General features: G+C 48.8%; 1 protein-coding gene across 2 annotated transcripts in view; it reads left to right on the forward strand.

Moving 5' to 3' along the window:
- The window catches only part of LOC144178228 (dopamine D2-like receptor), a 773,504-nt gene that overhangs the window by 700,032 nt on the left and 53,740 nt on the right, over positions 1 to 19,732 (forward strand). For both annotated transcript variants that reach the window (XM_077705925.1, XM_077705924.1), the window contains one exon: positions 8,351 to 8,460. In XM_077705925.1, the coding sequence (XP_077562051.1) occupies positions 8,351 to 8,460 (110 nt within the window). The remainder of the gene's footprint in view (positions 1 to 8,350; positions 8,461 to 19,732) is intronic.

The raw sequence follows: 19,732 nt of genomic DNA on the forward strand, positions 1-19,732 counted from the left end.
AGCTCGCGGAATGCGAAGTACTGCTCTTGGAAGCTTGTCCGAGCAAATCGACGACGACGACAAGATGCATTATTTTCCATGCGAAGACATGCAGCGCTAAACGTGGACTGAGTTCGTGCGCGGCGGCGGCCGCAAGAACTGTCGCCCAAGCCAGCGGGCTGGGCGTTGCTCGCGTCAGCTTGGGTGTTGGGAACTTCAGGCTTAGTATCGTGGCGAATATTTGATCGCCGGTATCTGTACAACTGCGAATGACGATCCCTTACACAACTTTTCACCACACTATCATCCCCTTTTTCGCGTACTGAGCTTTAATTTGGCGAGAATTTCCGTTTCAGCGATCGGTGACCAAGACATCTGCCGTGGCCTGTTTTGATTCTAGCGCACAGGTGGCGCCATCTTTCGGCCGCTCGCCGCACCGCGGTGCCGGCAGTGCTGGGTCGGAGCGCCGAACCTCCGCTGCCGGTCAGCGTAGGCTTACCATCGCGGCAAATATCTGAACGCCGCTTTTAAATTCAGCGCTGATAACAACCCCTAGCACAATTTTTCAACACACTAACATCTAGTTTCTCGCATGTGGAACTTCTTTTTCGCGATCAGATTGATTAGAAGAGTGGCGACAAGCTGTTGCTGTCATGGTCTGCGCCGGTTCGAGCCGCAGTGATATTAAAAAACGGACGACGGCGAAGACATCGCCGGCCTAATCGCCTGGCCAAATAAAGTTCTGTCTGTCGGGGGGCAGCGACTCATCCGAGTTTGACGATTCAGACGACATGTCCACTGCGCGGGCGAGTGCGGACTATGTGCAATCGTAGCAGACGATGCGGCGAACGTCCCTGACGTCACGCGTGAGACCGTGACGTAAGGTTGGCCCGCTTGCAGGCTGGCCTTCGAACGGCCATTTTCCCGCGCGGCGACCAAATTTGAAACTGGTTGCAATAAACGTGCTATAATTAATTCTGTGTTGGCGGCTGACGGCTTTCGGTTCAATTTTCGCAATCACTGGGCCAATAGGTATTCTTTAAAGCATAAAAACTGAAAGCGAGAAATTTCGTGTCAGTACTCCTTTAAGACCTTACGGAGGGCGCAAGTTCCCCCGAAAACATGTCCTTACTGTACAGCCCCTACTACTTAAGCGACTCTGGACCACCTCTCGGGGACATGTCCAGGTCTTCAGTGAGCAGGATTTCGACACATTAGGACCTTCGGGTATCACCCAGAACGACCACGTGTCTGCCGCTGGACGCACGAATCCCCTTACCGGTCCCTCTTGAACTTCATTGTAGAGACTGGAGTGCTTGATTTCATTAGTTTATGCCGAAGGGCGTACTTGCGCAATAAAAAAATTAGCAGTGGCTTAGCTCGGCTATGCCAGGATATGCGTAGCGTAAGCAAAGGTTCAGCTTGTTATTCTTAGCCTTCCTGGTTGTCTATGATTAGCTTGATTATCACGCTTACTGCTGCTTCAATCACACACACACGGTAAATATACACGGTAGCACATGTATATTTATCAAGCGGCTCCGGCACAGCGTCACCAAGCGCCCCAGGGCTAAGCTGGTTCCACAGGCGCACTCCGGTGTTGCTGCGACGCACGAGCCATCGGTTCCACATCCGGCCACCCCTCGCACGATCATCAAGTGGACCGGGCCGCTACGTGCGGAACGGAGGTCGTCGAAGACGCTGGACGCGTGGGGTGTGTGAAAGACTCCGGGCAGCGAGCAACGTTCTGTGCGCCGTGTAACGTCACTGCTCCCCGCGCATGCGCAGCACGGCTCTCAGGAGCCACGCGAAACTGCTCAACCTCGGCCCGTGTAGCTCTAGCTACACAAATCATGCACCCCTCCGTCTAACGACGATGGATGGTTGAACGCGAAGCTTTCTTGTTGGTTGGGCAATCCCACACTGTGAATATGTGCTACTTTGGAGGTACGCATCACTTTTATAGAATACCCACAGCAACCCTCCGGTGTGCACTTCGTATAGGACTAACGTTTGGGGTGTGAACAGTGCGAGTGGGTACCTACTGCCTGGCGCGCAGTGAGCAGTTTTTTGAGTGAGTGCCGGTTTGAAGCGGTAAACCGTCAGATGGGATATTAGGCCTAACGTCCAACGCCATGCTCATCCTACGTCGGCTTGTGGGTAACGGCTGTCGATGTTCACCTCGCAACATGAAGTTAGGCCTACTTACTTCGCACTGTCGCACGCCCGCGTCACCTCCTCCCTCTGCTGCCTATCAACCTTTAGCGGAGTGGGCGTGACGGAGCTGTCGTCAAGCTTCGCAGGCAAGCGTTTTCATTTAGCTACACTTCACCCAAAATCATCATCATCTTCATAGAAAGTTGGCTTTTCTGCAAGGCGTACTCGCGTTGCAGACTCAGTGAGAGCACTGAAGCTTCGCTTTAAAAATTACATTATATACATGGCGATCATGACAGAGATCGTGCAAAGTACACGTCAGCTACTTCGTCGTCGTTCTTTATTCAAGGCGCTGTGTGGCGTTGCCCATCTGAGTCCTGTAACAATATGTCGTCAAAATTGTTGCACAACCCAGATTCAACGCCCTTATCTCTGCGATGAGCTAAACATTCCCAGAAGACTGCCCTAATCTCTGAGGATTCCATGGAAGCTATGGACATATTTTCCCGTCATGTCTTCGCACCAATTCCATGCAGATGCAACAAAATAAACGAATGTAAGTGGCGTTAGGCCCTAATCCCGTCAGAAGCCTTAAGACGTTATTAAATTCCACTGTCTCCAGCCGACCGCTTCTCGAGCGAAAACGTGAACAAACTGTTCATGTTGGCTGTTACGTTCTATTTCAAAATGTCGTCTTCTATCTGACAGCCAAGTAGGTTTTTTTGTACGGGCGGTTTCGAGGAAGGGCCGAGAGGGCAATTTATGCGAGCCGTGAAAAGTTGTCAGGCCGTGGCGAGAGAACAAACGGAACGGGGGTGACGTGGGGGGCGAGTGGAGTGCTTGCGAGTCATCTTAAAACGAAAGCACACTCTGGCGGAAAATGGCGCCTCTCTTTCTCGCCTCAGACAGCTACAAAAGGAACGTGAGCTGGCAACCCTGGCAAAGGGCGCTGTCTTTTGCTGCTCGACGGGCCCACTTTGCGGTGTGGGGTTTAGCACGATTTTCCAAACGGCCTAGGCGTCGCACTCGCGAACGACACTTTTTTCTGTGTACATTTTTTCCCCCTCGCCGCTGCTGACAGCCGTTTTTGCTCCCTTAAAGTGTCTTGGTTCTCAGCCGTATCACTTTCCGTTACGCGACAGGCAGCTAGACATGGCGGATTGGCAAAGAACACCGTTTCCTCTTTGACGCCCGCATGACACAGGGCTGATATAATGGGTTTCGAAGAGTCGAATTGTTCGTTTTTATTTGCGAAGCAGAAATTTTCAAAACTTCGTGGTTTCCTTGAAATTTCTTTTCTAAAACCAACTTTGTTTACCTGATCATTTGAAGTCACTTCTACTAGAACCTACTTGCACGACCTATCGACCCCGAAATTGACCTAATTTTGTTTTCAACTACACTAATTTGCTTTGTTTCTTGGAGCTTCCCTAAACATCTGGCCTAAATCCAAGCATTCATTATTCTGTTTTCTTTTTCTTTGAGCCGTCAGCCATTATTGTGTCATCCCTTGGACACGATGACGCGGCGTTTTCGACCTGCTAAAATAACGAATGCTTCCGCTTTAGAAACAATTACACTTAAAACGCGCCTAAGCAAAGTAAGTGCAAGGAGGGTGAAATTATAATCGAGGCAGCGCACAACTCTAAATTTTATGTTTGGCTGCGCTAATAAATACAAAAAGAAACGAGTGAAAATACACAATTTTACAATGAATAATTCCGGACGAGAATTAACACTACACTATGTCCAAGTCACCAGAATTAAAACTAGTACAGAAGTATCATAAATACAGTAGCCGACCGTTTTTCCGGGCTCTAAAGATTCGTACTTGCTGGCTATTCCGGACTTTTCCCGAGGAACCGCCAGTTGTCTTATAGGAGTAATGTCTAGGAACAACGCATATTTCGGGCAAAATAAAGCCAAGGGTTCGATTTTCCGAACAAAAGTTTCCGTGACAAAGCCACGGTGCGACTCCAGGACGACGCCATTTTGAATCCTAAGCCGCCTTGCTAGCTTCGGATTGGATGGGGATAGCCTTGACTCCCGCCGGGGTAACGCATTCGATCTTGGAGGCCATAATTTTGCATGTAATTCTGCGGCGGAAGCAAAGACGGAAACGGGTCACAGGTGACCAGTTTCTCTAGACACCACCTTTTAGGCACCAGGTGACGCTGACTATAAACAGAATTACGAGGCTCACCATCATCATGAGGCGCAGGAGGCTAACCTTAAGACGAGAAAAAGACGGAACGTGGCTATAATGAAACATAGAGCCCTCTGGGGCTACAACTACGAGGTGGTAAGGGAAATCTGGAAAAGCGTCATGATACCAAGATAAACTTTCGAAAATTCGGTGCTGTGCATGAAACAAGAGACCCAAGCGGGGCTGGAGGTAAATCAGAGGGCGCTAGGCTGGGGGCCCACAGCAAAACTACGATCGAAGCGCTACAGGGGATGCGCGCTGGTCGTCCTTTGAGCAAGGGAGGCGCAAAGCAAGATAAAATTTGAGGAACAAACTTCGTGACACGAAGGATGAAAAATGGGCCGCGAGAGTGTTTAAGTACCTGTATATGAAGAGAGAGAGAGAGAATGATTATTTTTATTTATCGAGCAGAGGCTGATGTGTTCGGCTGGCCGTCCGTGCTCGCGTCACCAGTTTGAGCTGGATATCCGGGTCTGGGCTGGCCAGGGAAGCCGTACACTGCTCGAGAGTGGGGTTGGGAGGTGGGGGCAAGTCTGGCATGGGCACGCGGCGGAGACGGAGGACCATACAGCTCACGAAGCGGTACGGAATGGTGGTAGGGCTGAAAAATGGCTGCGGCCTAGCTCAGCTGACCTTGGATATGCAGAGCAAAAGCTTGGCTTAGTCTGGTTGAGCCTTTGTTTCGCTTGGTTAACCTTTGATGTAGCTGTATTGCCGACCACAGCTCAAAGCCGGTCGGTCCCGTGCAACGCCCACAAAAGAAGGCCCGGCGGCGTTCGCCAGGGCGAACTCGGCGAATGCGGAGTTCATTCACGGCGAACGCGCCGTTCCTCTGCGCCGGGCGCGAGACGAGTCACGTAGCCCGAGATGACCCAGCGACGCATGCGTGGGAGGCTGCGGGTGTGTCGGCTATCGATCAGCTGATCGGCCGCTACCGCGCCGGCGTTCGCCGTTCATATGAGCAGAACTACTGAAAACAAGGCCTTGTGCGCAGCGCCGAAAGCGGGCCCGGCGAATCACGCGATGCGCTTCGCGGGGTGTGTCGCCGGGTTGTGTCTCCGGTCCGAAGGTCACCTTGCGCATCCTCCGCGAAACCGGTGGACGAAAGTAGTGAAGTTTTGCGTTAAAAGCAGGTCAAGGCAGCAGAAGCGACGAAGCGGCCGCACAGAGAATGGAAGCGACAAAAGCCCTGGAGACTTATAGGACAGAGAAACTAGAAATCAGGGAGCCAGGTTTCTGCATGACAATACGAGAGGCAGTGCATTGCTCTTTGAAGCACGGGCGGGGTGTCTACGAACCCGGGCATACACGTGCCCGGGTTCCTAGACACGTACACAGATCGGGAAATTATAGACCATACTGTCAGGGACTGCACAGGGATACGACTACGGCGGGGCGATGGGGAAACGACGTTGGCGGATGGATTTGGGGTGCGGCGGCGCCTCCCCTTCAGGGCCATAGAGGTGGCGAAGAGGCGGCTGGAATGGTGGGGAAGGAAAAGGAACGAAGAGATGGGTACGTAGGGGAGTAATCAAACGGATGAAAATTTAACACAGTGGGTGGAGGAAAAAGGGGGGATGGAGCGATGGGGGGAGGCAAATCTATTAGATTAGCTAAAAGTAAGGCAAGTAAGCGAAATAAAAGAGGCAAGCTGGTTGCTAACAACCGACACCCCGATTCAAAGGGAGAGCTACTCATCATCATCATAATCACCAAGCAACACTCCCACCACCCGCAACCGTCAACGGAAGACATTGCCAACGCTTGGGCGTTGTTTTCCAATGTTTACGAAGAAAACATGACGCTTGCAGAGATACAGGCAAACGTGCACACACGAAGGACAAATTTGAGACTAGGAACCACTCGCGACTTCTTCAGCCCGATTTAAATGAAGTAAAGTTCGTTTCTGTGACTCGCGGATTTTTAGGACTCTTTTATTCGGACTATTTTTCGTTCTCCTCCAGGTCTCAAAAATCGGCAGGCTACTGTAACCCTTTGGAGTAAGCCGGCAAAAGGCCTTGGCTACAGTCTTTAGGCACCAACGATCATCTGGTGTGTCATCCGGCGTGTGCCCAATCAGCTACAGATATTTCAGGGGGAAATCTGAGCAAGAAAAGGCAACACGCATGATGAAAGCCGCGATCCGGGCTAGCGCTTTGTTTTTCATTTCGTGTGTTGTTTCTTCTTTGCTAAACCAGTCGCAGTGGCTCAGCGGCTAAGGCCTTGTGCTGCTTAGCCCGAGCATGGTGGTTCGATCACGGCTGCAGCGGCCCATTTTCAAATAGAGGCGAAAAGCTAAAAATCCGGTAATTTCGGCCCATGTTAGAGATCACAGGTTGTCCAAAATTAATCCAGGTCCCTCCACTACGACACGCTCACATCCCAGGTGCAGCTTCGACGCCTTTAAGCCCCAAAATTTTAATTCGTATTTTTCTCTATGCTCATTTTCGTCTCCAGCATTGAACCAACTACCTTTACGGTAAGGCTTACAACACTCGTCATACTGTCGTCATAATAATACTTGGGAAAAAAGGGCTGGAGAAAATTGCGAGTTGTAATAACGCAAGTGAGACATTTTTGCAGCAGTGTGTCGCATTATAAAATACAAAGTTGTGATTAAAATATCGTTACTTGGCTGTAGAACATAGTAGACACGAATCGTGGTAGATGATGAGCGATCTATAGTATTCACAACATTAACACGGTGGCCATAAGAAAACTCGCGCGGGATACACCCACGCACACCTTCTCCTTTATCGTCCGTTGGGCCCAAAGCGCCATGTGTGCTGCATGGCCCTGCTCTTCATCTTCTCATGACAATATTAATGGCCGTAAAACAAAAGAGAGCATGCATTATGCCAGAGACAGCTTCTCGAAAGTGGATGCAATATAAAGTCACTTTCTAGAAGGCTGAACCTCTGTCTCCCTGTTCCGTATTAAAGACGATAGTCTTTCTTGGGCTGCTTAAATGCAGAAATTTTGGTCGGTCTGCATGTCTGTCTGTGACTCGATTCAGCCACCCGGCCAAAGTGAAACTAAAGCTGCGCAATGGTGTTTACACCCACATCCAAATCTAAACGTCGAAGTCCTGTGTCAGTGTCCATACTTGTCAACATTGTTGAACAAGAACAAGACATTACGCAAACATAACGCAGAAAATCAATATGTAAGGGATATTTGCAGTGTTCTTTTGTTAAAAATTCATGGATGCTTAGTTTTTACGATAGCAAATGAAATACTACATCAACTGCAGAAAACCGTCGCCTGCTGTTGCCCGCGCTCCAGGCGACATTTAAGAAATAATGCGGAGGTGGAACGAAATCTGGTGGAACGACAGGTTCCACCAGATAGGTTCTGCGTTCCGTTTGGCCCGCTCGTGGAGTCGGGCAACGTGGTGTCGGGCAACCTCGATTCACGCGCGTCTCCGCCGTACGGCAGCGCTGGCATCGAGGCAACCGACTTGGAGCAGTGGAACGGAGTAAATTTAAATTGACTGGACCAAAGGTTTAGCGTGTTATCTTGGGAGGAACGAGACGGAAGAGGAACGGCGTGAGATGTGAGCGGGAAAGAGAAGGGAGGAATTTACTTGGCTGGGGCGCCAGTCGACTATTGTCTTTCGTCGACATTTGTAACGAAAGGAGCACATACGCGGCCAATTTTTTTATCTCGATTTTCGGCATGACTAAATGTGCACCCCTCTGGTGGTTGTGTGGAGAAGGAGCGGTAAGCGTAAAGACAACCTTGACATTGCCAGAGAGCGGGAATCGAAAACTGACTAGCTGCGAAAGGTGGGCGCAGCTGTGTGTCTGCAGTCACTCAGGATCTAGGACGGTTGCGCTGGGAAAGCGGGAAAGGCACATGGGCGTACGAAATTCGGAGGTTTGGGGGGGGTTTTAAAATCGCTTTATTGGTATTGCTTTTGAGTAACTCCTGAGCCGAGGCTCTTTAAATTTTACTCCTCCACTCACTACCCTTTCCCGCCCTTCTTTTTTTTTTACATTTGTGCAGGTCAACGTGGACTGGGAGCTGAGTGAAACACTGTGCGACTTCTACATTGCTGTCGACGTCACCTGCAGCACGGCTTCCATATTTAACTTGGTCGCCATCAGCATAGACAGGTGAGCGTCATTCTGAGATGGTTCTCTTTTCCCTCCTTCCTTGTGGTATATCACGTAAATAACCTTATTTGCCCCTGCACTGAAGTACACGCTTAATAAGCCTGTTTCCCGCTGGCATCGATGTGTCTGAGCCGAGTGCGGGAAACGTGTCGTGCCGAAAGTTTTGGCCTAAAAACTTTTCTGTTGGCCCGTTTTGATAACCGTCTCCAAGCCATACAAGCGCGGAGAAAGAGAGAGAACAGTGTGTTTATATCTAACAATTCTACCACAGCTAGTGGATGGGTCGAAACGTCGTCAACAATGAAAAAGTTCGGCGCTAATCTTCGACATTCATACAGGGAGTTCACGGGATCCTGCTCACAAAAAATGGCGGTCGTTGTGAAAGTATTATGGGAGGTAATAATGAGGCAATTAATTAGGACATCTGGCAATTAAAAATTTCATGTTTAGCAGAAATATCCTTTTTGCATGTTTTCCTAAATTTCATGGCCACATGAGCCTACGAACAAAGAATGAGCTTGATAGTGCACGTGTTTATAGATTTACAAGCTTGAGAATAAAACTAGGACCTCCGTTTTTTAAGCCCCAACGTGGCAATTTCGTCTTCACCGGAGATTCTTCATCGTTGTAGCGTCCAGCTAGCGCTAAAACGCTACAACGGTGATGTCCATCGCAAGAGGCGCCCTTAAAGAGCGATTTCCCAGAAAACTATCAGTTTTCGTTTCGCTCTCTATTTGCTACCGGAACTTTTATGATGTGTCGTCAATTGACGCCGCCACGCTGAAAGGGTTAAGATTACCTCGTTGTCGACGTGAGACTCCGACTCACCCAGTACAGCTGATCTTGAGTCGGAGAAGTCGGATCTAACAACGAGCGAAAAACCATTTACTATTGGAGATAAAAATTCAGTCCTTGTCGTAAGACATGAGGGAAGTAGATGAGGGTAGTAGATTGCCAAGGCTTATGACAACGTGGACCGCAGGAGGATACTTAGAAACATGGAGTCTTGGGGCTTCCACTTCGTGTAACCAAAGTGGTACACTCCTTTTTGTGCTCAAGGACGTTTCCAGTACGAGTGGCTGGAAAGCCTGTTGGCTTGTTCGAATCGAACCGTGGGATACCGCAAGGTTCCGTGCTTGCGCCTCTACTGTTCAACATTGCATTTACAGCATTGACATGAAAGCTACAAGACGTCCCTTGCGTTCGATTTCACGCTATGTGACGCTATGGTCTACAAACCAAGACCTCGGCTTGCAGTTTCGTCATCTTCAGCACGCCATGGATGTTTTGTATGACTTTGCGCAATCAGTCGGTCTGGAAATTTCAGCTGAGAAGTCTGCCTATGTACAAGTAGCTAACAAGGCGGGGAGGAAGTTAGCCTCCAAGGCTCACTTTTAACTTAAAATTGGTTCAGCCGCAATACCAGCCAAGTAGGAGCTGATGGTGCTCGGACTTCAGATCCACCAGTCGGGTTCGGGTATGCATTGTCTCCGTAAGGCACGGAAAGGCTCCTCGATGACCTTGCACTTGATCCGCCGGATTGCAACTCGGAGTGGAGGAGCCCGCACGGAGGTGGCTTGGCGGCTGGTACGTGCTGTTCTGCAGCCGCGCCTACTCTACCAGGCCCAGTTCCACAGACTCACAGTACAATGGGCAAGGCTGGAGGCTATCAACAGAAAGGCCATGCGCACCTTTTCTGCTCTGCCTCGTCTGACCCTGATTCCTATCTTACAGGGGCGCGCCCAGCTCAATACTCTCACGGCGCCTGTAAATCAGCGTGAAGAAGCAAGAAAGCTCAAGCGTTTTTATGTAGCTATGGTCAGCGCTTCATTCGCATTTCTGTAATGATCCTCCCATGACTGCAAGTACAGACGACCTTCCACCATGGCGCTATACAGCAATAACAACCAATAAGACAACGAAGCTTCGTCGCCGAGACCAGCCAGCGCCAACCTCACATACAAGGGGCCCTGAAGGTTATTGCTTAGAGTACACAGACACAGCCCTTCTACCGCACGCAGTACGGACCGCTTTCGTCAGTTCAACACACTCGGAACTTAAAGGCTCGCGCTGTTATTCCACCGACAAGCACGCGAAACCCGCTGCTACTGGAGCTCCAGGCTGTATATTGTGCACTCAAAGCTGCAAGCGCATTCTAACATCACGGAGGCGCATATATACACTGACTCGCTCAGTGCTGGGAAGCACGTGAAGCAATTGAAATGGACTATACTAATCTAAAATGGACTATACTAATTTGCAGACGCCTCACGAGCTCTTACTGCATCGGGGTCTGCCTGCCGATACGCGCGCTTTCTCGCCGCTTCCCGTTCTCTGACGTTTTGGAGATCCTCTTCGCGCCGCAGCCGTGCCGCTTCGCGTACGGCAGGGTCCTCGCGCCGTTGCCGTGACGCTTGGGCCTCTCGTTCTCGAACGCTGCGATCTTGGCGGCGGCGTCGCGCAGCTTCACGGAGCGCTTCTGCCTCGCGGGCTCGCACATCTGCAGCCTTATCCATCGGGCGACTCCGAGCGCGCGCCAACAGCGAACGGATTTTATTACAACGCTCCCCGCCATCTAGTAAACAATCCAAGAACTAAACTAGAGGTAGCCACGCCATCTAGTAAACACTCCAAGCGCATATTTTCATCATACACAAGTACCGCCATCTAGTAAACAATCCAAGAACTAAACTAGAGGTGGCTACATACATACGTCGAGGATGGACAGACCCACGCCCTAAGGAGCTTCGCCACTAAAAACTGCAGGAAGCTCACACTGATAGCAACAACGATGGAGTAAAGGTCGTTGCGGCAACGAAGAAGCAAACCGGCCGCAGACGTGGACTTAAATCATCGTGATGGCCGTGAAGGTTGCGTACCGCTTCGTTACCTTCGAGTCTTACGCGTTAGTGCAAACTTCCTTCATTTCTTGTTTATTATTTGAGCTTCTTACATTTTGACACGCCTTCCGGGGATGGTTTTAGCATGACGAAAATTGCCACGTGTCTACTCACTCCGCTGCAAATGTCGTTGAAAGACGGTAGTCTTCTGCCGCCGCTGCCACGTGACTGCCTCCCTCCCCTCCCCCACCAGCCTTTCACGCTCTCCCCCTCCCGTCTCGCTACTCCCACGATAAACACGGTGGAGGTTTGTCCACGTCATTGCAATTTTACGGCGTTGCACTGACCACGTGCCACTACTTGAACACTTTTTTTACTATAAGACGTCTTGGAATGCCTGTATGAGTATAGGATAGAGCGCAAGCACTTTTTGTATTTTGGGTTAAAAACATTGTTTTCAACGCGTATTTCTTATTTGCTATTGCGAAAATCAAGCAGTCATGTATTCTAATTAAAAGAGCACTGGAAATACTGCTTATAAATTGACATTTTCTCTCAAATGTGCCTGATGTTTTCTTTTTGCTCAACGATGTTGACAAGTATGAAGTATGTTTACAGATCTAGTGGTTTGGAAGTGCTTTGCTTATTAAAGTTCTCGTTCAAGAATTCATTTTAAAACCAAGCTTTAGTGTCCCCACTGAGGCCGTTGCGCGCCAATAAGCCCTGCGGAAAAGCCAACTTTCTGTGACGATCGTGGTGAATGATCGTGGGTGAAGTGAAAGAAAAAAAAAAGATTCTCGTGGCCGGAATCGAACCTGGATGCGTATTTCCAAACGCTTCGCTGCACAGTGCACCCACGTGGCATATCTGTTTTTTTTTAGGGGCGAAGCTCCTTAGGGCGTGGGTCTGTCCATCCTCGACGTATGTATGTAGCCACCTCTAGTTTAGTTCTTGGATTGTTTACTAGATGGCGTGGCTACCTCTAGTTTAGTTCTTGGATTGTTTACTAGATGGCGGTACTTGTATATGATGAAAAGATGCGCTTGGATTGTTTACTAGATGGCGCGGCTACCTCTAGTTTAGTTCTTGGATTGTTTACTAGATGGCGGGGAGCGTTGTAATAAAATCCGTTCGCTGTTGGCGCGCGCTCGGAGTCGCCCGATGGATAAGGCTGCAGATGTGCGAGCCCGCGAGGCAGAAGCGCTCCGTGAAGCTGCGCGACGCCGCCGCCAAGATCCTGCCGTACGAGAGCGGGAGGCCGAAGCGTGTCGTCTGGCTGCGCGACGACGCCGCCAAGATCCCAGCGTTCGAGAACGAGAGGCCCAAGCGTCACGGCAACGGCGCGAGGACCCTGCCGTACGCGAAGCGGCACGGCTGCGGTGCGAAGAGGATCTCCAAAACGTCAGAGAACGGGAAGCGGCGAGAAAGCGCGCGTATCGGCAGGCAGACCCCGATGCAGTGAGAGCTCGTGAGGCGTCTGCAAAACGCATCAGGCGAGCTCAGCCCCAAGGTGCCGACGCGCGGTTTAAGCGAGACTTTCTAGACGTTACGTTCGGACACAGATGTAGTGGGCGAACTTTCACTGAAGAGTCACGATTTTACCGATGATTTCCCCTCAGGAGCTTCGCCCACTCATCATCATTCACCCCGTGGATATGCTGTGATTTTTTTTCTTTATTACATGGGAGAATACGCTAAGACGTTGCAGTACGAGGAATACAAGCAAATAAAAGACGCTGAAGTTATGAGAAGCACATATACATCAAAATTCAGGCAAACACACACAAGCGTTCAAAAGAGGGAACCACTCAGGTGGTTGGTCAAGCGAACTATACACACTATGTACAAATGCCAAAGTTTCTCGGAAATATGACTTAGTTGATCTTGGTGGCTCAGCATGCCTATCACATAAGCGGCATCGCCACAAACTGTACAAACCAATCAACACAAACATGTCATAAGCCGGCTCACCAGGATAGTCTAATGGCAAAAATCGAATAGAGAAAGGCGTAATATCCATGTCTTTTCTGAGCAGCGTTCGCTGTAAAATGTCCCAGAAAAAGACAGCATCTCTGCAGTCTACAAAGCAGTGATCAATTGTCTCTGGTCGAGTACAGAGCCGACAGTCTTTCGACCAAGCTATAAACAGACCCCGGTCTTTCATCGAAGTTTTGCGCGACGGAGTACGGTAATTCAACATGGTCATTGGGTGCGCCCCAAACATAAAGCGACCTACAACATACCAAATAATCATTATGAACAACAACGACGTGTAGATTTTAGTTTAGAAAGGAAAAGAAAATTCAGAAACAATTAATCAATGAAAAACTAAGAGATAGACCTGCTGGGGCTCGAACCGAAGCCGTCAGCACAAGTACTCACCATTCTAGATCGAGGCCACAGAGCCCGAACGGGGGGCTCGCATTAGGAGGTGTTCAAAAGAATAGCGCGCGCAGTGACATCACACATTTCACGTGGGTGCTCTTGGCAGCGAAGCGTTTTGAAGCCGACCGACCGACCGACCGACCGAAAGGAACTCATGAAGCCGTCTTAGCATCGAGCGCTCTCGCGGAGAGTGGGAGCTGCATTCTGCTGGATATTGGCTCGGGGATATTCGGTGTAACCTGATTGGGTAAGGGACTGTTCGAGTTGTAGAAGCGAGTGTTGTTTCTCCGGACTTCGTAACGTTTGGGTGGAGTAGTGGTAGGGCCCGCTGATTAAGCTTATGTTAAGTTTCAGTTTATTGGGAAAACTCGGTATTAGCTGACTCGGGGTGTTGAAAATCCGGCATAGGGGCCTCAATAGGGACCACAAAGTGGCCTATGGCGCAAAAGCAGTAAAATAAAGTAATTTAGGAAATTTTGAACTGGATAGGAATCGAACTCAGAACTAACGAATGCGACAGGAGCACGCATTCACGATGCGGCACTGGCGTGATGGCTGTAGCCGACTAAACGTGGACCTGTGGCGAATACATCGTCTGGACGTGTGTTAGAAACTTGGACTGAAATCTGTGGGAGTAGTTGGAGCATGGTAACCACAGAGGTAGCATTTAGGCGGGCACCAAAGTACATTTCTAATGTCGTACGTTTCTTTGCGATGTAAAAGTGGGGCGTGCCGGCTATACACGCGCCGTTCTCGAAAATAAAGTGTAGGCGGCGCCACTGTAGGTGGCGCGCCGTCTTGACTGCCCATGAATTGAGTGCGCTTCCCTGAGCGCGTGACTTGATCTTTATCTTAACAAAAGCCTGTCCAGGGCTAGTTGGTTGAACATACTGAATACTCTGAGGCGCTAAACAACGGGGACCAGAAGAAACATGTATACACAGACAAGGCGCCTTGTCTCTGTACACTTGTATCTTCTGGCCCCCTTGTTTAGCGCCTCAGAGTATTCAGTGCGATCTTGATCTATGTGCGAAATAGTCTGAACCGCTTACCTCAAACTGGGGTGAAACGTGGTTGCCCAGTGCTATTCAGCGCCGAAAAGCAGCAGGAGTATCGGAACACGGTGAAAACAACCAAACGAGCGCCAAAAGACGGGACATCAACAACAAGTACACAAAAATGGCATAGTAGTGGTTAAGAGGGCGCGAAAGCAAAAAGAAAAATTAATGCCATTCTACTCAATGTGGAAGCTGTCGGAAGTGCAGAGCAGTGATTCGTCATAATGGGCATCGTTATCCACTCGCCGTTATCCGCTCACTGCTGCCAACCAAAGCATTTCAAATTCCCGCCTTCGCAGTGCTCGCGCGCCCCTGCCTGAAACTGCGCCAGCGGGAGTTCTTTTTGCACTTGCTTTAATTTCGTATGCTGGAGCTGTTTTGCGTCGTTTAGAACATGTATTTTTTTTCTTCCGCAGCTGGAGCCTTTCTGCGCCATTTCGAACGCGCTATTTCTTCCTTGCGCGGCCGCTTTTTTCGCTTGCTATCGTAAAAACCAACCCAACGAGCGTTCCTACCTAAATGAACGCGGGGGCTGCCGGTTATATACACAGATTTTGCCTGAAATGTACCTGCAGTTTTCTTTGCGCTAAATAACGGGGAGATGTATGACAAGCGCCAGTGGTTCACGAGGTGGGAACGGTTATGACCATTTAAACCGCGTGCTTTTCGAAGTGTCAGCGTTACTGCCTGACGCCGGTACAGAAGGCTCTACTTGGGTCCGTTATCTCGCTGCGCCGCCTGATTCCGGCAGTCGCGTGGACCGTTAGCGAGCTAAGACGACAAGGCGAGCCCATAAAATGATCTGCACTTAAAATATACAGTGCCTCTTTCTTAAGAGAAAGATGGTTAAAGCGCGAAGCCTTCTCCTATGCAACCTGAGTCCTATTCTAAAATCCAAACTCCAAAATCGAAGTGGCGGAATCGGATAGACTTAAGCTTTATAGCGTGAGAAACACAGGTACCATTTCGGCCACGCGAAGCGTATTTTTTAGATGCGAAGCATATCATGCTTGGGGCTGTGTCCCTCCCTCTCTCGTTGTCCGCACTCTACTGCGCATGCGCGTCTCTTCAGCCCCGTCAGCGTTTCGGCTGACGTTAGCGCAGTCCACTATAAAAAGAAATAGTTCGGCGGCGCCCGCTTTCGATCCCACGACTCTCTGGCCGCAACGGGAGGTACGTGGCGCTCTTCCCACTGTGCTACAAACCGAGACGGGAGCATGTGCTACGAACGCGCCTTATGTCCTTCACTCATTCAAACTACTTTAAGAAGCTACTGATACAACGAAGGCACGCGAAGCTGAGCGTCAACGGAAACGACGAACTGAAAACTAATGGGAACTTCAGTCGACGCCATGGCTGCTTCGCATACTACTCAGGGTTCCCCTACGGGAAGATGGTGTAATTTGTCTTTTTTTCTTGAGGTGCGGACGGACTCAAGGGGTCCATGAATAAGGACCCTTCACCTGGGCTGCCTGCTTTAGAGACACGTTTATTTCGCCTCGCGTTTTATTACCATCACCGTCATCATCATCACCATCATCATCATCATCATCATGCGCCTTTTGTGGAAATCCACTGTGGAAAGCTGACTTTCCTGCAGTGCGTATTGGTGGTACGATCTACGGCACAACTAAAGCATAGAAAGCTTTGTTTTAACACCAGCCGCTCGAGAAGCTGAGGCAAAGCGATGTCAGCGAGGGGAGAAAGCGAGGGAGAAACCCACCGAGGGGAGCAAGGCTCACCTGCAGAGGCTCCTTTTACTCTCCTAACCTGGCAACATAGCGCCGCCCGCAATTTCGGCGTATACGCTATTATGTAATTAAGCAGTAATGCTTTCGTATTCATTACACCATAGAGGTGCTTAGGTGTTCTAGAATTTTTTTGCTATATTATTAGTGGCATGTGCGGGGATGATTTTGTATTTTGTAGGTGCAAATAAAATATTACGGCCATCGAAACCGTCAGGATTTCTTGCGAAAAATGATTGGGAACGGTCGTTGTAGCTGGTCCTAGAGCGTGGCATTGGGAAATCATAAAAATGCCTTAAGCAATTTTTTATACCAAATACTATATAGAACCGACCTTGACATAACCGATAGATGCGGTGCGATTGCTTCTTTGGTACATTGATATGTGAACGGGTGTAGCAGTACGATTTTTCCAACTCCCGCAAGCCTCCAGCAGGCTGACTGTGTAGCCAGAAACTTGTTTGCAGATATAAAAAATACAGCGGAGACCTCTCATTTAGCAGCTACCAGAAATCGTTCCACGAAGTAGGCTGATTCAAAGGCGCCGATTGATTCACGCTCGGGACGGGGTGTGTGCAAAGCGCTTCGCGTGCGAATAGCGATCTAAAAGAGAAAACATGGCAAACTTCGTTTGGCTGGCTCCTGCATGCATTTACGCCGTTGATGCCCGCTGGCGCTGCGACGCCGGGTACGGAAGCCCCAGTGTGCCATGTCTATGAGAGCGGTTCGGACTTTCCAGTGAATTTTGCGCGCACATATAATCGTGTTTGAGGGAAAGTTGGGTGGGATTGTTCAGTTGTGCGCATGGGTGCGTTTTAAATTTTTTTTTATTTGCCCTCTTTCGGTGATAGTTGCTGTGACTTCTTTCTGGGAATGTGCCGCGCACTATTTAATCATGCTTCCGGGAGAGCTGTCGTGATTCTAATGCATTTGCATGTGTGGGTGCCTCTCAAGGTTTTGCATTCTCATTGTGTCTATGGAAATAGTCCCGACGTCGTTTTGTAAATGTGCCACGCACTTCCAATCACGTTCGCACAAAAGTTCGCGTGATTTAAATTTTACTGTGTGCTTCGTTATGTTGCACGTTTTTTTTTTTTTTAGTTTAGCTCCTTTCTTTTTTCTAGAGCGGCGTGTGTTATGAAACACACTAAGAAGAAGTATTTTAGTACTCACCTAAATGCATTTCCTGTAGTTTCCGTGCTCGGATTACTCGCATAGACCTCAGTCCGTGTCTCTAACACGTTCTTCTACGGCCGGCACGCATTCACTGGGTACACATCTGATGTTCAGAGGGATACTTCCACTCACTACACTTCAGGGGAACAAAATCAAAGCGACGCTAGTGTCGGGCTAGGCTCCGCAAACTTGACTGCCTTTGCCATCGAAGACGCCGCCATTGCTTCAACTGAGCACGTCTTGCAAAATTCGCAGGACTGTGTCAAAGGATTGCTCACCATGTCACGAAAGTGGGCCGTGTACGGCGTAAAGCTACGTTCGAGGCATGTACGCCCGCTACCCTATTGCTAATGCTTTAGAATTATCCCACATTTCCCGCCACTTCACTTCCCCACAGGGCCTCACGGCCTCTCGTCCTTAATAAAGTATTTCACTCACTCACTCTTTCCTTTCTGTGCATCAAGAAGCTTACCCCGAGCTCTTTCCTTACTTCATGCCTTCGGTAGCAGAGAATATTTAATACCTTCAAGCTCTCTTCTGCTAGCTTTGTTTTGCCCTATTGTATCCACCGAGCTCCTCGAGGCTCCTCGGTAGCACAGTTAAGCGGCCCTCGCTTGACAGAGTTCTAGTATTCGTGTTGCCAGGTTCAAGGTCCAGCGGCAGCCTGTCGGCACCCAGAAATGCTTAGGATCCACTGCTGTATTGCTCACCAGACCGGCACCTTGATCAGGCGAGCTGCTGAGGATTTGGGACCGCGAGTTCAACTTTGAGTTGACGGGCACGCTGCAACTGAATACCACACCAGAGTGGCCGGTATCCCATGCAGTGCCATTTGTGTCCCAGAGGGCCTTCCTACTATGGCTGCACCTATGCAGGTTAGCCTCACTGGTATCCAAACATGCCATTTTTTAACGGACCAGGCAGCATTCTGACGCCAAGAAACGAACCCGGCCGACTCTGGTGAAAGTGCGGTGCTATAAACCACTGGCATTTGCCACAGTGCTATATATATATATATATATATATATATATATATATATATATAAGCAGTAAAAGAAACTTCTCGAGGAGCCAGAAGAAATACTTGAGAAAATGGTAGACGCACGATTAAAAACAAAAACAGTGGTTTACTGACGTTTCGACTGGAGGACCAGTCTTCATCTTGAGTAACCAGAATACCGGTCTGGTCGCACCAGACCGGTATTCTGGAGGTCGTGGGTTCGGATCCCACCCGGCGGGCATTTTTTCACCACTTTCTTTCCGACTCAAAAAATTTTTCATCTCTTTCTATGACCCACCACAACCTCCCCTTTGCTTTCCGAGGTTTTCTTGACTGCCAACCCTTATTCTCTCTCTCTCTCTCTCTCTCTCTATATATATATATATATATATAATATATATATATATATATATATATATATATATATATATATATATATATATATATATATATATATATATATATATATATATATATATAAGTAAAGAGTCGGATACACAGCAAGAACAATAACAAACAATGTTTACTGACGTTTCAGGGAGAGGACTCCCTTTCTTCAGAGTACAAAATAAGTTCGTTTCAGAGTTATATATATACAGAAAATGTAGCAAGGGCGAGGGCAAAGTAAGAGGAGAGAGAGTTTGTACAAATGGATCACCAACCATGATTCATTTGTACAAACTCTCTCTCCTCTTACCTTGCCCTCGCCCTTGCTACATTGTCTGTATATATATAACTCTGAAACGAACTTATTTTGTACTCTGAAGAAAGGGAGTCCTCTCCCTGAAACGTCAGTAAACATTGTTTGTTATTGTTCTTGCTGTGTATCCGACTCTTTACTTATACTATTTCTGCGCGCTTTGTGAGTTAATCTTTCTCTAGATTTATATATATATATATATATATATATAGTAAAACTTCCATATAACGAATCGAAGTTCCAATGACCATTTCTACCGCCAATTTACATGTAAGAGAAGATGTACTCATCATCAAAACTTACGGTGGCCCGCGAAAGCCACAAGAACAAGCGAACAAGAAGCAAGGAATCGTTACTTTTTTCAC

This window comes from Haemaphysalis longicornis, unplaced genomic scaffold (assembly GCF_048455015.1).
Source record: "Haemaphysalis longicornis isolate Haplotype H1 unplaced genomic scaffold, Haemaphysalis longicornis Haplotype H1 scaffold_4, whole genome shotgun sequence".
NCBI lineage: Eukaryota > Metazoa > Arthropoda > Arachnida > Ixodida > Ixodidae > Haemaphysalis > Haemaphysalis longicornis.